The 14,776-nt window shown below is 41.2% G+C and overlaps 1 protein-coding gene across 3 annotated transcripts in view; it reads left to right on the forward strand.

Moving 5' to 3' along the window:
- Positions 1–14,776, forward strand: part of LOC129866873 (inositol 1,4,5-trisphosphate receptor type 2-like) — a 156,750-nt gene that overhangs the window by 119,482 nt on the left and 22,492 nt on the right. For all 3 annotated transcript variants that reach the window (XM_055939881.1, XM_055939882.1, XM_055939883.1), the window contains 3 exons: positions 3,434–3,564; positions 4,346–4,511; positions 10,094–10,254. In XM_055939881.1, the coding sequence (XP_055795856.1) occupies positions 3,434–3,564; positions 4,346–4,511; positions 10,094–10,254 (458 nt within the window). The remainder of the gene's footprint in view (positions 1–3,433; positions 3,565–4,345; positions 4,512–10,093; positions 10,255–14,776) is intronic.

A 14,776-nucleotide genomic window follows, 5' to 3' on the forward strand; every position in this document is an offset into this window, starting at 1 on the left:
CCTGTCCACAGATTAATAAAATACATTCTAATGACGTCAGTACAATCCTTTTTGCCCACTGTGTAGTTATCACCCGGTGGTAGTTATCACCCGGTGGTAGTTATCACCCGGTGGTAGTTATCACCCGGTGGTAGTTATCACCCGGTGGTAGTTATCACCCGGTGGTAGTTATCACCGGGCAGTACAGCATGAGATGGATGGTTCATTTTATCATTACCCGCTGTTCTCTCTTCAGACACTCTGCTTATCAATAGTGAAATAGGGCTGGAGAGTAAACAGAATAGATTTTAGTGTTGTCAGTTGGAGCTGACAGGAATATAGACTGTGAGTAGTAGGATGGATTTTTTGCTTTATGTCATAACTATGTGTAATTACTAGTAAACACAATTTTACTAAACATAGTTTATAAGACTATGGATTTTAGATAAACCTCTGTCTCTGTTGACTGACTGTGCGTGCACGCTTACACGTTCATGCATCTGTGTGTGGAACATTAATTGCCTGTGCCGTTGCACACTTCCCCATGTGTGTGAGCTTTCCAGAGCGTGAGTGCATGCATACAAGAGTGTGGGCGTGCTTTCGCACAACATTTGGGCAGTCAGGGAGAGACAACTTGCAGCACATATGCACCTGTTGCATAATCTGGTGGTGGTCGTGCAGAGCAGAACAGAGCGGCGCTCTTATGTAACCGGCTGGTCTGGGGGGTGTGTTTATTGTACTGTCTGTCTGTGGGCTGAGCTGTCTGAGTGCACAGCGGGAGCTCCAGGCCTGGACTTTACTTGCCACAGGGTTTCCGTTAGACAGTAATAGCCGGCTTTTGGTCGATTTTTTTAATTTTTATTATTGGTGCCAGCCAATTGTCTGGGAGAGAGAGAGAAAAAAATCCCTTTGCGAAATAATGCATTTTATCCTGAATTGATGTAAATACCAGTGGATGTAGCGTGAGAGCTGCTGATACAGCTCAAACAGCTGTTTGTTTCTGCTGGAGTGAAACATGTGCTTTAATAAGACCAGTCATTGCACAACAATTCTAAAGTCAATCGCATTTTTTAAAAACTATGGCCACGATTAAAAATACATTTATATTATTATTATTATTATTATTTTCTATTATTTATTTTCTAAAGCCATTGAAACCAGTAGCCTTTTTCTCTCATGTTCTATTGGTTTTCAAATGAACTTTATTTAATTGTCCAGTAGCCAATGCCACAATCCTAGTCATTAGCAACCCATGCTAGTTGTTGTATATTTAAATCTCCCCTCTTTCTAAGTTTCTAACAGATATTTTCATTCGCACGTAGCCTACTGCCTTGTGTGCATTGCTGCGCTTATAATTGGATGTAGCCTAGGCCTAGTGGTTGTATGAATTTGGGATCTATCATCCCACAACTGTCCCAGAGTCTGTTTGGAACAGGCTATTTCTTTCTGGCACCGAACGACAAGATGACCAATAGAATAGGGCAACTTTTCTACTGTGGGGGATAGTAGATTGACATAGGCTAGTGATTTTGCTGTTTGTCTTGTTGGCTGAGGAAAAGTAAATGTGGGTAGTTATTCTAACATAGGCGGCATGTGAGTTTCAAGTTTGGTAAAGCAAATTTTCACCATAAAAATTCACCTTTTATAATGGCAGGCATTCCATGCATCCTTACATTTGCGGACTTACGTAAGATAGTCTACTATTCCTAATGTGATGATTAGGTTGGATAGTCGTTGTGGCTTAGGGTAGGCCTAGTCTACCCTATCAGATAGCAGGCTATATCCTACATTTATTCTCCTTTTTTGCACAGGAAAACATTGGCCTTTTTATAAACACATTTCAAGCAATTCTACTACACTATGTATGACTGGAGACATTAGCAGAAACTTTTTTAATACGACAAATGACAGGGAAGGCTACTCTGCTGACACTGACAAACAGATCAATAAAAACCACGTTGTCTGATCCATATATTAGGCCTAGGAAAAGGAGCAACACAAATACAACGTTTATATAACCTGGAGGAGGAAATGATTGTTCAAATACAAACAAAAGTGGCACTGACCCAATGATAAAGACAGTGACTATGCACACTCACTGAGGATATGGCCGATGTTCTCCGCTGGTGCCAATAAGAGTACTACTTTTCGCTAAATGAAGTTGAGAATCTTGATAATTAAAAGACAAATTGGAGTCTTTTCATTGTCTTCTCGTTACAGCAATAGCCATTTGTTTTCCAAGCAGTTTTTTTGAGATTGTATTTTTAAATATTTCGATATGCCTGGCTGGGGGTCTCTGCTTTTCACTGACAGTCGCAACTCAACAATCATCTATTTGGTATTTGCCGCAAGCTCTGCTCAAATTGCAGGCCCTTCTGACTATAGTCTATACGAGTATCATTTTTTTCCTAATGATCCTCTGTGGCCAAATCATGCTTTCTGGTGTAGTAGCCTATTTTTGACGGATTTTATTTATTTATATATAGACAGGAGTAAACTGATTAGGCTATATCATTTTGGCAATCTAATTCGATGTACTTTAGGGAAAGCTTCTCTAGCCTTATGGAGTCACTGCCTATGTATTCTAACATCTTCAAATTGCCCATCGAAATTCATTTAAAATGATTAATGCTGTTGCATATGAGTTGTATGTCCTGTTAAGACATGTCATTTTGAGAACCGTGCGTGGACGCCCTAATCCGGTTACGCAACAGACGGATGTGGGTCCGGTAAATTTCTTACATGCTCTATAAATTAAAATGCTGCCGGTCAAATGTCCGCCGCCACATTTTCCTAATGGAAACACTGCGCTGCCAGTATTTGTTTGAATCCGGTTCACTGCTCTTTCAGCACTTTCAGACCATAGCTAGTTCAGTTAGTTGTCAGTCCTTAGTGTAGAGTAATCGTGGAGAGGGAGAAGCAGAGGTATATAGGGGATGACTCATCGTCCTTTGTTCTCTAGTCCAGTGTGTGTCTATGGATCACCTGCACTACAGGGGCCTCGACACGTGACCTCACCGGCTCCTCTCTATTTTTATCCCTCCTTCTCTGACAATGTTCTCACCCTCTCGATCTCTCTCTCTCTCGCTGTTTTCCTTAAAACCCTCCTCCCCTCTTTTCAAATCTGTCACATAGAGGGGTCACTTCCTCCCACGTTTCAGTGTTCAAACTCTTTCATCCAGTGTTGTGAGCACAAGCTTTTGTTGAAGTCTACTATTGTGAGGGGATTTCAACCTGAATCTGATATAGACATGTACAGCTTTTTGAAATTTGAACTTGTCACTCGTTGTCAGGGAGATTTAAGATACTACCACCTTTTGATGTGTACATCTATCATTAGTTATCTAACACACAGTATGGTGTAGCAGGAGGGGGAAATGGCCTGCCCTGCTGCGTTGCGTTCACACACACAGACACACTCCTTATGGCTGTATGTTTTGATGTGTGTGTCCAGTGATGGCGGGGGAGGACGATGGGACAGAGCGTGTGTGTGACACTCTGCTGATGTGTATCGTGACGGTGCTGAACCAGGGCCTGAGGAACGGAGGGGGAGTGGGAGACGTGCTGAGGAAACCTTCCAAAGACGTGAGTGACATGGCCCAATCAGTCAGTCCATCAATCAGTTGATCAATGAACCAGTCAGTAAGAAAATGTACTAAAACAAAGGGCCAACTCTTTTTCATGATGATGCTGGTGGTGATGATACAGTTCTATTGATGGTATTAATCGGGATGATGATTATGAGGATGTGGATAGCAGGGGTGGAAAAAGTACTCCATTTTCATACTTGAGTAAAAGTAAAGATACCTTAATAGAAAATGACTCAAGTAAAAGTGAGTCACCCAGTTAAATACTACTTGAGTAAAAGTATTTGGTTTTAAATATACTTAACTATCAAAAGTGAATATAATTGCTCAAATATACTTAAGTATCAAAAGTAAAATAATATCAACTTCCTTATTTTAAGCAAACGGCACAATTATTATTTATTTTTTTAATTAGCGGATAGCCAGGGCATACTCCAACACTCAGACATAATTTACAAACAAACCATTTTTTAGTGAGTCCGCCATATAAGAGGTAGTAGGGATGACCAGGGATGTTCTCTTGAAAAGTGTGTGAATTGGACCATTTTCCTGTCCAAATTGTGGGTGTCAGGGAAAATGTATGGAGTAAAAGGTACATTATTTTCTATAGGAATGTTGTGAAGTAAAAGTTGGCAAAAATATATATAGTAAAGTACAGATACATTAAAAAAAATACTTTAAAGTACTACTTAAGTACTTTACACGAGGTGGATAATGCTAATACTTTGATGCTGAAGATCACTCTCTCGTTGTTTCTCACCGGTCCACTCGTTACCCAGGATCCTCTGTTTGTGGCCCGTGTGGTGTATGACCTGCTGTTCTTCTTCATCGTCATCATCATCGTCCTCAACCTCATCTTCGGCGTCATCATCGATACGTTCGCTGACCTGAGGAGCGAGAAGCAGAGGAAGGAGGAGATACTGAAGACCACCTGCTTCATCTGTGGTGGGTTCACAGCCCTACACAGCACTACATAACTCTATATAACACTACATAGAAGACCACAGAGCACCACATAACACTACGCAGCACTACGTAACAGTACACAGAACTACATAGCAGGAAAATACATATTGTACAGTTCTGTCGCGTTATGCGTGGGTTTTTGTATCGTCCTGATGCGACGTTCTACGGTAAATTTCTTGCGTTTTGCCACTTTAATAGCAATACTCCCTCTACTGTCTTGCAATGTTAGAATAAAATCTGACTTCCTTTTGTGCTTGCTGCCTGTACATATCGAACATTACTATGAAGTATGTGCTGTAGATATACAACACGACCGTATAGAGAGTAGGGGTGTGAGGATCTCGTCATACTTGTATTCAGAATTGTATCTGTATCATCACACTTAATACTCGTGATCGGAAAACCCGGATGTGCGTTTTAAATGCAAGTAAAGCCTATACCTCAAGTGCGCATTACTGCGCTATCAGTCAAAGTGCATCTCAGAGCACATCGTTATGTTCCTTCGCTCATTCACACACATTATTAAACGACCCGACCAGTGACAATGCACATGATTAACTTAGTCCTATTCAATGATCAATGAAATAGGAAAATATATACAGTGGGGAGAACAAGTATTTGATACACTGCCGATTTTGCAGGTTTTCCTACTTACAAAGCATGTAGAGGTCTGTAATTTTTATCATAGGTACACTTCAACTGTGAGAGACGGAATCTAAAACAAAAATCCAGAAAATCACATTGTATGATTTTTAAGTAATTAATTTGCATTTTATTGCATGACATAAGTATTTGAACACCTACCAACCAGTAAGATTTCCGTCTCTCACAGACCTGTTAGTTTTTCTTTAAGAAGCCCTCCTGTTCTCCACTCATTACCTGTATTAACTGCACCTGTTTGAACTCGTTACCTGTATAAAAGACACCTGTCCACACTCAATCAAACAGACTCTAACCTCTCCACAATGGCCAAGACCAGAGAGCTGTGTAAGGACATCAGGGTTAAAATTGTAGACCTACTCAAGGCTGGGATGGGCTACAGGACAATAGGCAAGCAGCTTGGTGAGAAGGCAACAACTGTTGGCGCAATTATTAGAAAAAGTTCAAGATGACGATCAATCACCCTCGGTCTGGGGCTCCATGCAAGATCTCACCTCGTGGGGCATCAATGATCACGAGGAAGGTGAGGGATCAGCCCAGAACTACACGGCAGGACCTGGTCAATGACCTGAAGAGAGCTGGGACCACAGTCTCAAAGAAAACCATTAGTAACACACTACGCCGTCATGGATTAAAATCCTGCAGCGCACGCAAGGTCCCCCTGCTCAAGCCAGCGCATGTCCAGGCCCGTCTGAAGTTTGCCAATGACCATCTGGATGATCCAGAGGAGGAATGGGAGAGGGTCATGTGGTTTGATGAGACAAAAATAGAGCTTTTTGGTCTAAACTCCACTCGCCGTGTTTGGAGGAAGAAGAAGGATGAGTACAACCCCAAGAACACCATCCCAACCGTGAAGAATGGAGGTGGAAACATAATTCTTTGGGGATGCTTTTCTGCAAAGGGGACAGGACGACTGCACCGTATTGAGGGGAGGATGGATGGGGCCATGTATCGTGAGATCTTGGCCAACAACCTCCTTCCCTCAGTAAGAGCATTGAAGATGGTTCGTGGCTGGGTCTTCCAGCATGACAACAACCCGAAACACACAGCCAGGGCAAATAAGGAGTGGCTCCGTAAGAAGCATCTCAAGGTCCTGGAGTGGCCTAGCCAGTCTCCAGACTTGAACCCAATAGAAAATCTTTGGAGGGAGCTGAAAGTCCGTATTGCCCAGCGACAGCCCCGAAACCTGAAGGATCTGGAGAAGGTCTGTATGGAGGAGTGGGCCAAAATCCCTGCTGCAGTGTGTGCAAACCTGGTCAAGAACTACAGGAAACGTATGATCTCTAATTGCAAACAAAGGTTTCTGTACCAAATATTAAGTTCTGCTTTTCTGATGTATCAAATACTTATGTCATGGCATAAAATGCAAATGAATTACTTAAAAATCATACAATGTGATTACTTAAAAATCATACAATTAGATTCCGTCTCTCACAGTTGAAGTGTACCTATGATAAAAATTACAGACCTCGACATGCTTTGTAAGTAGGAAAACCTGCAAAATCGGCAGTGTATCAAATACATATTCTCCCCACTGTATATATATATATATATAAATATGTATGTGTGTATATATATATATATATATATATATATATATATATATATATATATATATATATATATATATATATATATTCACTCACTCATTCATTCATTCATTCATTCATTCATTCATTCATTACCCGTCACCTACTATTCAAGAGTTTTCCTTTATTTGTCTACATTGTAGAATAATAGTGGAGACATCAAAACTATGACATAACACATATGGAATCATGTAGTAACCAAAAAAGTGTGAAACTAATCAAAATATATTTTCTATTTGAGATTCTTCAAATAGCCACCCTTTGCCTTGATGACAGCTTTGCACACTCTTCGCACACTCTTGGCATTCTCTCAACCAGCTTCACCTGGAATGCTTTTCCAACAGTCTTGAAGGAGTTCCCACATATTCTGAGCACTTGTTGGCTGCTTTTCCTTCACTATGTGGTCAGACTCATCCCACACCATCTCAATTTGGTTGAGGTTGGGGGATTGTGGAGGCCAGGTCATCTGATGCAGCACTACATCACTCTCATTCTTGGTCAAATATTCCTTACACAGTTGATTACACCTTTTAGTAGTGGTTTCTTTGCAGCAATTCGACCATGAAGGCCTGATGCACACAGTTGATGTTGAGATGTGTCTGTTACTTGAACTCTGAAGCATTTATTTGGGCTGCAATTTCTGAGGCTGGTAACTCTAATGAACTTATCCTCTGCAGCAGAGGTAACTCTGCAGAGGTAACTCTGGTTCTTCCATTCCTGTGGCAGTCCTCATGAGAGCCAATTTCATCATAGCGCTTGATGGTTATTGCGACTGCAAAAACCATCTTTCAAAATTCTTGAAAAATTACGTATTGACTGACCTTCATGTCTTAAATTAATCATGTTCTGTCGTTTCTCTTTTCTTATTTGAGCTGTTATTTCCATAATATGGACTTGGTCTTTTACCAAATAGGGCTATCTTCTGTATACCACCCCTACCTTGTCACAACACAACTGATTGGCTCAAATGCATTAAGAAGGAAAGAAATTCCGCAAATTAACTTTTAAAAGGCACACCTGTTAATGGAAATGAATTCCAGGTGACTACCTCATGAAGCTTGTTGAGAGACTGTCAAGAGTGTGCAAAGCTGTCCTCAAGGCAAAGGGTGGCTATTTGAAGAATCTGAAATACAAAATATTTTTGATTTTGTTTAACTTTTTTTGGTTACTACATGATGTCATATGTGTATTTCATAGTTTTGACGTCTTCACTATTATTCTATAATGTAGAAAATAGTCAAAATAAAGAAAAACCCTTGAATGAGTAGGTGTTCTAAAACTTTTGACCGGTAGTGTGTGTGTATGTCTGTATGTCTGTCTGTATGTATGTACAGTTGAAGTCGGAGTCATTAAAACTCATTTTTCAACCACTCCACCACTTTCTTGTTTACAAACTATAGTTTTGGCATGTCGGTTAGGACATCTACTTTTGTGCATGACACAAGTAATTTTTCCAACAATTGTTTACAGACAGATTATTTAACTTATTATTCACTGTATCACAATTCCAGTGGGTCAGAAGTTAACCTACACTAAGTTGACTGTGCCTTTAAACATCTTGGAAAATCCTAGAAAATTATGTCACGGCTAGAAGCTTCTGATAGGCTAATTGACATCATTTGAGTCAAATGGGTCAATTGGAGGTGTACCTGTGGATATCCAGGTGTCTGGTGTACCTGTGGAAGTCTGGTTCATCCTTGGGAGCAATTTCCAAATGCCTGAAGGTACTATGTTCATCTATACAAACAATAGTACGCAAGTATAATCACCATGGGACCACGCAGCCGTCATACCGCTCAGGAAGGAGACGCCACTGCTCCAAAACCGCCATAAAAAAGCCAGACTACGGTTTGCAACTGCACATGGGGACAAAGATGGTACTTTTTGGAGAAAGGTCCTCTGGTCTGATGAAACAGGAATAGAACTGTTTGGCCATAATGACCATTGTTATGTTTGGAGGAAAAGGGGGAGGCTTGCAAGCCAAAGAACACCATCCCAACCGTGAAGCACAGGGGTGGCAGCATCATGTTGTGGGGGTTCTTTGCTGCAGGAGGGACTGGTGCACTTCACACAGTCGATGGCATCATAAAGAGGGAAAAGTATGTGGATATATTGAAGCAGCATCTCAAGACATCAGTCAGGAAGTTAAAGCTTGGTCGTAAATGGGTCTTCCAAATGGACATTGACCCCAAGCATACTTTCAAAGGTGTGGCAAAATGGCTTGAGGACATCAATGTCAAGGTATTGGAGTGGCCATCACAAAGCCCTGACCTCAAGCCCATAGAAAATTTGTGGGCAGAACTGAAAAAGCGTGTGCGAGCAAGGAGGCCTACAAACCTGACTCAGTTCCACCATCTCTGTCAAGAGGAATGGGCCAAAATTCACCCAACTTATTGTTCGAAGCTTGTGGAAGGCTACCCGAAACATTTGACCCAAGTTAAACAATTTAAAGGCAATGCTACCAAATACTAATTGAGTGTATGTAACTTCTGACCCACTGGGAATGTGATGAAAAAAATAAAAGATGAAATAAATCATTCTCTCTACTATTATTCTGACATTTCACATTCTTAAAATAAAGTGATGATCTTAGGATCTAACCTGACCTAACCTGACCTAAGGCAGGGAATTTTTACTTGGATTACATTTCAGGAATTGTGAAAAACTGAGTTTAAATTCATTTTGCTAAGCCATATGTAAACTTCCGACTTCGTGTGTGTGTAGCTGGCTGGCTGGCTTTTCAACAACAAAAATGACTATATTGCCTGCATTTATTCCAGACACAGATTTAGATGAACGTAGGCTAACTCCCATATATTGTTCAACTTTTGTGAGGAGAAAACCTTTTCTCTCCTGACACTTATGCCACAACATTTGTACAATCAAAAATAAACTATCTACGTTTGTCATTTTATTTTCTATTGATCTGTCGCTCGGTAAACATGCCTGGGCGAGAATAAATAATAGCAATAATTGCCGCCCGTTTGTTTACAGACCGAAGAACTAGCCTTTAGTTGTTTAGAGCACAGAGTGCTTCACACTGTTTGAGTGAAAGAGATGTGTGCTGTCAGCTGGCAATTACGTTTTTCCAATCACAGATAATTACAAAAATACTTGTCAATTGTATTTGGAAAGTTCTCCATATTTGTTACGATACTCGTTTTGTCCGAGTACTCAGCACACCCCTAATAGAGAGGCTCTAAAATATAATTAAGAACGGCAATGAAACTGCAGGATATGACAAAGGTAAAGTGAATTGGTGGATCAGTGAATTGGTATATTAGTCAATAAGTACTGTTTTTCCTCACTCAGGGTTGGAGAGGGATAAGTTTGACAACAAGACGGTGTCCTTTGAGGAGCACATCACGTCGGAACACAACATGTGGCACTATCTGTACTTCCTGGTTCTGGTGAGGGTGAAGGACCCCACAGAGTACACCGGCCCAGAAAGCTACGTGGCCCAGATGATCAAGGTGGGTATTTGTTGAGCTACCTCTTCCATGATCTACACAGGTCTTCACATCTTCCATGATCTACACAGGTCTTCACATCAACACCTCTGTGTTGCATGATAGAACGGTGTGTCTATTTTAGCACCAAGGTACTGGTGATGCAATGATGAGTCAGGATTTTATATTTGAACCTCATCTGTGTTGAATGTGAAAACAGTGTTGGAACGTTGAATTCGGACTCCTTGCTGTCACTGCCATTTGAAAGGTATTGGCTGCTACATGTGTAACATGTCTGTTATGAGTACACACACTCGCACAAACACACAGTTTGTCCTTTAAATGTATGCAGTAGCTGTAGCGTCTCAAGGTGTCCTCAGCAGCCGGAGGCAGTGAAAAATCTGCCAACGTGCCCTTGAGCAAGGTACTTAACCCTAATTGTTCCTGTAAGTTGCTCTGGATAAGAGCGTCTGCTAAATGACTAAAAATGTAAATGATAAATGTGTTCCGGTCTGACTGTGAATCATCAGCCTCTGCAGCAGACCCCCCCGCAAAGAGCGAAAAACACCACAAAACATGACTGAGCCCAGCATCACAACCTCCCTCTCTACCTTTCCCTTTCTCTTAGACTTGGTTATAAAGCTACAGTGCACTTCTCAGAAACTAGGGACTGCCACTCTGATCTTTCTCCCTCCTAGGGTTTTACTACTGACATGCAGTAAGGGTGGCAACGTCCCTGTCTGGAAACGTGCCACAACCTGTCTGGGGGAAAAAAAGCAATACAGAGGAGGCATTTATGTATGGGCTGTTATGATGCAGTTCTAATGCATTGTTAGAGTTGTCATACCCATGTCTTAAACCCCTTATAATCATCTCATAATGATCCTGACTAATACCAGCGAGTTTCAATCTGTTGAAGTGTTGAAACTAACAGATACATAACATATTATTTGTCATTACAAAAGCTCATACATGATTATAACATGTTATAAAGGGTTATAGCTGGATGCTTTAAATAAAGCTTTATCAGAAGGGGTTTTAGTTGGTTGCCAAGAGGTTGATGTGTTCAAACATCATTGCAGTGGGTTCAAACAACTATTTGCACAACAAATAGTTGACGACTGAATGTAATTAACATGTTTTAAAGAAGTGATGGGCAGTCAGACTGAGGTACTGGTGCATGGTGACGTCAGGAGTTGTAGATGTACACCTCTTTAGATGTTGGCCCTATCAACACTGTGGTTGGCAGAAAGCAACCTGGATTTATAGACAATAGTCCGTCCCAGATCTGTATCTCCTCTGAACAATATAAGATCAAGATCTGTGTACGTTCAGCTCTGAGAAATATTTAGTCTATTCTGTTGACATGTCATTAGTTGCTGTATTAGACAGCACTAAAGTATTGCGGAGCTCAGGCTGTGTTCTCTGCAGTCTGCTTTAGGTGAACACTCACACCGCAGTCCTTACTCAGTCTGAGGGGTGGACTAGCTAATTAACGCAGTCTTTCCACCGCTCTCCCTCCCTGTCTGTACGCAGTGCACTGACACCTGGGGAGAGTATCATATATACACACACACAAACACAAAACACAGTTTCCAAGACTCTGAGAATGAGTGTGTCCGCCTGGTAAATACAGAATTACAGTGCATTCGTAAAGTGTTCAGACCCCTTGACTTTTTCCACATTTTGTTACGTTACAGCCTTGTTCTAAAATGGATTAAAACATTTTTTCCCCCTCAATCTACACACAATGCCACATAATGACAAAGCAAAAACAGGTTTTTAGAAATGTTTGCTAATGTATAAAAAAAAAAAAATGTTGATAACATTTACATAAGTATTCAGACCCTTTATTCCTTACTTTGTTGAAGTACCTTTGGCAGCGATTATAGCCTCGAGTCTTCTTGGGTATGACGCTACAAGCTTGGCACCTGTATTTTGGAAGTTTCTCCACTTCTTCTCTGCAGATCCTCTCAAGCTCTGTCAGGCTCTATGGGGAGTGTCGCTGCACAGCTATTTTCAGGTCTTTCCAGATGTGTTCGATCGTGTTTAAGTCCGGGCTCTGGCTGGGCCACTCAAGGACATTCACAGACTTGTCCCGAAGCCTCTCCTGCGTTGTCTTGGCTGTATGCTTAGGGCCGTTATCCTGTTGGAAGGTGAACCGTCGCCCCAGTCTGAGGTCCTGAGCGCTCTGGAGCAGGTTTTCATCAAGGATCTCTCTGTACTTTGCTCTGTTCATCTTTCCCTTGATCCTGACTACTCTCCCAGTCCCTGCCGCTGAAACACATCCCCAGAACATGATGATGCCACCACCATGCTTCACCGTATGGATGGTGCCAGGTTTCCGCCAGACGTGATACTTGGAATTCAGGCCAAAGAGTTTAATCTTGGTTTCATCAGACCAGATAATCTTGTTTCTCATTCTCTAAGAGTCCTTCAGGTGCCTTTTGGCAAACTCAAAGCGGACTGTCATGTGCCTTTTACTGAGGAGTGGCTTCCGTCTGGCCACTATCATAAAGGCCTGATTGGTGGAGTGCTGCAGAGATGGTTGTCATTCTGGAAGGTTCTCCCATCCCCACAGAGGAACTCTGGAGCTCTGTCAGAGTGACCGTCGGGATTCTTGGTCACCTCCTTGACCAAGGCCCTTTTCCCCCAATTGCTAAGTTTGGTTGGGAAGCCAGCTTCAGGGAGAGTCTTGGTGGTTCTAAACTTCTTCCATTTAAGAATGATGGAGGCCACTGTGTTCTTGGGGACCTTCAATGATGCATACATTTTTTGTTACCCTTCCACAGATCTGTGCCTCGGCACAATCCTGTCTCGGAGCGCTGCAGAAAATTCCTTCGACCTCGTTGCTTGGTTTTTGCTCTGACATGCACTGTCAACTGTGGGACTTTTTTTTATATACACAGGTGTGTTCCTTTCTAAATCATGTCCAATCAATTAAATTTACCACAGATGGACTTCAATCAAGTTGTAGAAGTATCAATGGATGACAAATGGAAACAGGATGCACCTGAGCTCAATTTCGAGTGTCATAACAAAGCGTCTCAATACTTATGTAAATAAGGTATTGCTGTTTTTGAAAAAATTCAAAAAACCTGTTTTCGCTTTGTCATAATTGGGTGTTGTGTGTAGATTGATGAGGGAAAAAAAGAATTGTCAATTTTAGAATAAGGCTGTAACGTAACAAATGTTGGATTAAGGGAAGGGGTCTGAATACTTCCCGAATGCACTGTAAACAGCCTTGAGCAAAAGTTCAAAAAATTGTGTGCGTGTTATGACACCAAGCACAGAGCCAGCAGGTACAGTGCCTTCGGAATTATTCATACCCCTTGATTTATTCCACATTTTGTTGTTACATCCTGAATTCAAAACTGATTCAATAAAAAAAAAAAATCTCACCCATCTACAGACAATGCCTGATAATGACAATGTGAAAACATGTTTTTAGAAAATGTAGCTAATTTATTGAAAATGAAATAAAGAAATATCTAATTTACATAATTGTTCACACCCCTGAGTCAGTACTTTTTGGAAGCACCTTTGGCAGCGATTACAGCAGTGAGTCTTTCTGGGTAAGTCTCGAAGAGCTTTCCACACCTGGATTGTGCAACATTTGCCCATTTTATTATTTAAAAAATTCTTCAAGCTCTGTCAAATTGGCTGTTGATCATTTCTAGACAACCATTTCCAGGGAGATTTTCAAGTAGGTTTAAGTTACAACTGTAACTCAGCCACTCAGGAACAGCCACTGTCTTCTTAGTAAACAACTTCAGTGTAGATTTGGCCATGTGTTTTAGGTTATTGTCATACTGGTTGGTGAATTCCTCTCCCAGTGTGGAAAGCCGACTGAACCAGGTTTTCCGCTAGGATTTTGCCTGTGCTTCGTTCCATTCTCTTTTTTATCCTGAATAACTCCCCAGTCCTTAACGATTACAAGCATACCCATAACATAATGCAGCCACCACTATGCTTGAAAATATGGAGAGTGGTAATCAGTAATGTGTTGTATTGGATTTTCCGCAAACATATCGCTTTGTATTCAGGACAAAAAGTCAGTTGCTTAGCCACCTTTTTTGCAGTATTACTTTTAGTGACTTGATGCAAACAGGATGCATGTTTTGGACTTTTTTAAATTCTGTACAGCAGTGGTCACCAACCGGCGATCTTCAAGGCATTCCTAGTCGATCACCAACATTTCTGTAGAAAAGCCAAAGATAAAGACTTGTGCTTTTTTTGTGTGTTGCACTGTTGGTGGTAGGTGCATTTAATTTCTTAGTCCTGCGCACCGGGTAGGCAAAGTGTTCCCATTTTTAACTATTTAATTTGTCTGAAAAGACACACTCCGCTTACCCAGCAACCAGGAGGTCTGTGGCTAAATTGAGTGTGCCTACTGCGCTAGCCAATTGAATAGCTCAAATCACAGTGCCTATAAGTTTGATACTAGCCTACGTGAGATTTCATAACTTTTAAAACCATGACCAGAGAGACTGTCAAATAATATAGCAAGGAGCTGATGTTTTTATGAATGAGTTCATGTTACATT

Source organism: Salvelinus fontinalis, chromosome 12 (genome assembly GCF_029448725.1).
Source record: "Salvelinus fontinalis isolate EN_2023a chromosome 12, ASM2944872v1, whole genome shotgun sequence".
Lineage (NCBI taxonomy): Eukaryota > Metazoa > Chordata > Actinopteri > Salmoniformes > Salmonidae > Salvelinus > Salvelinus fontinalis.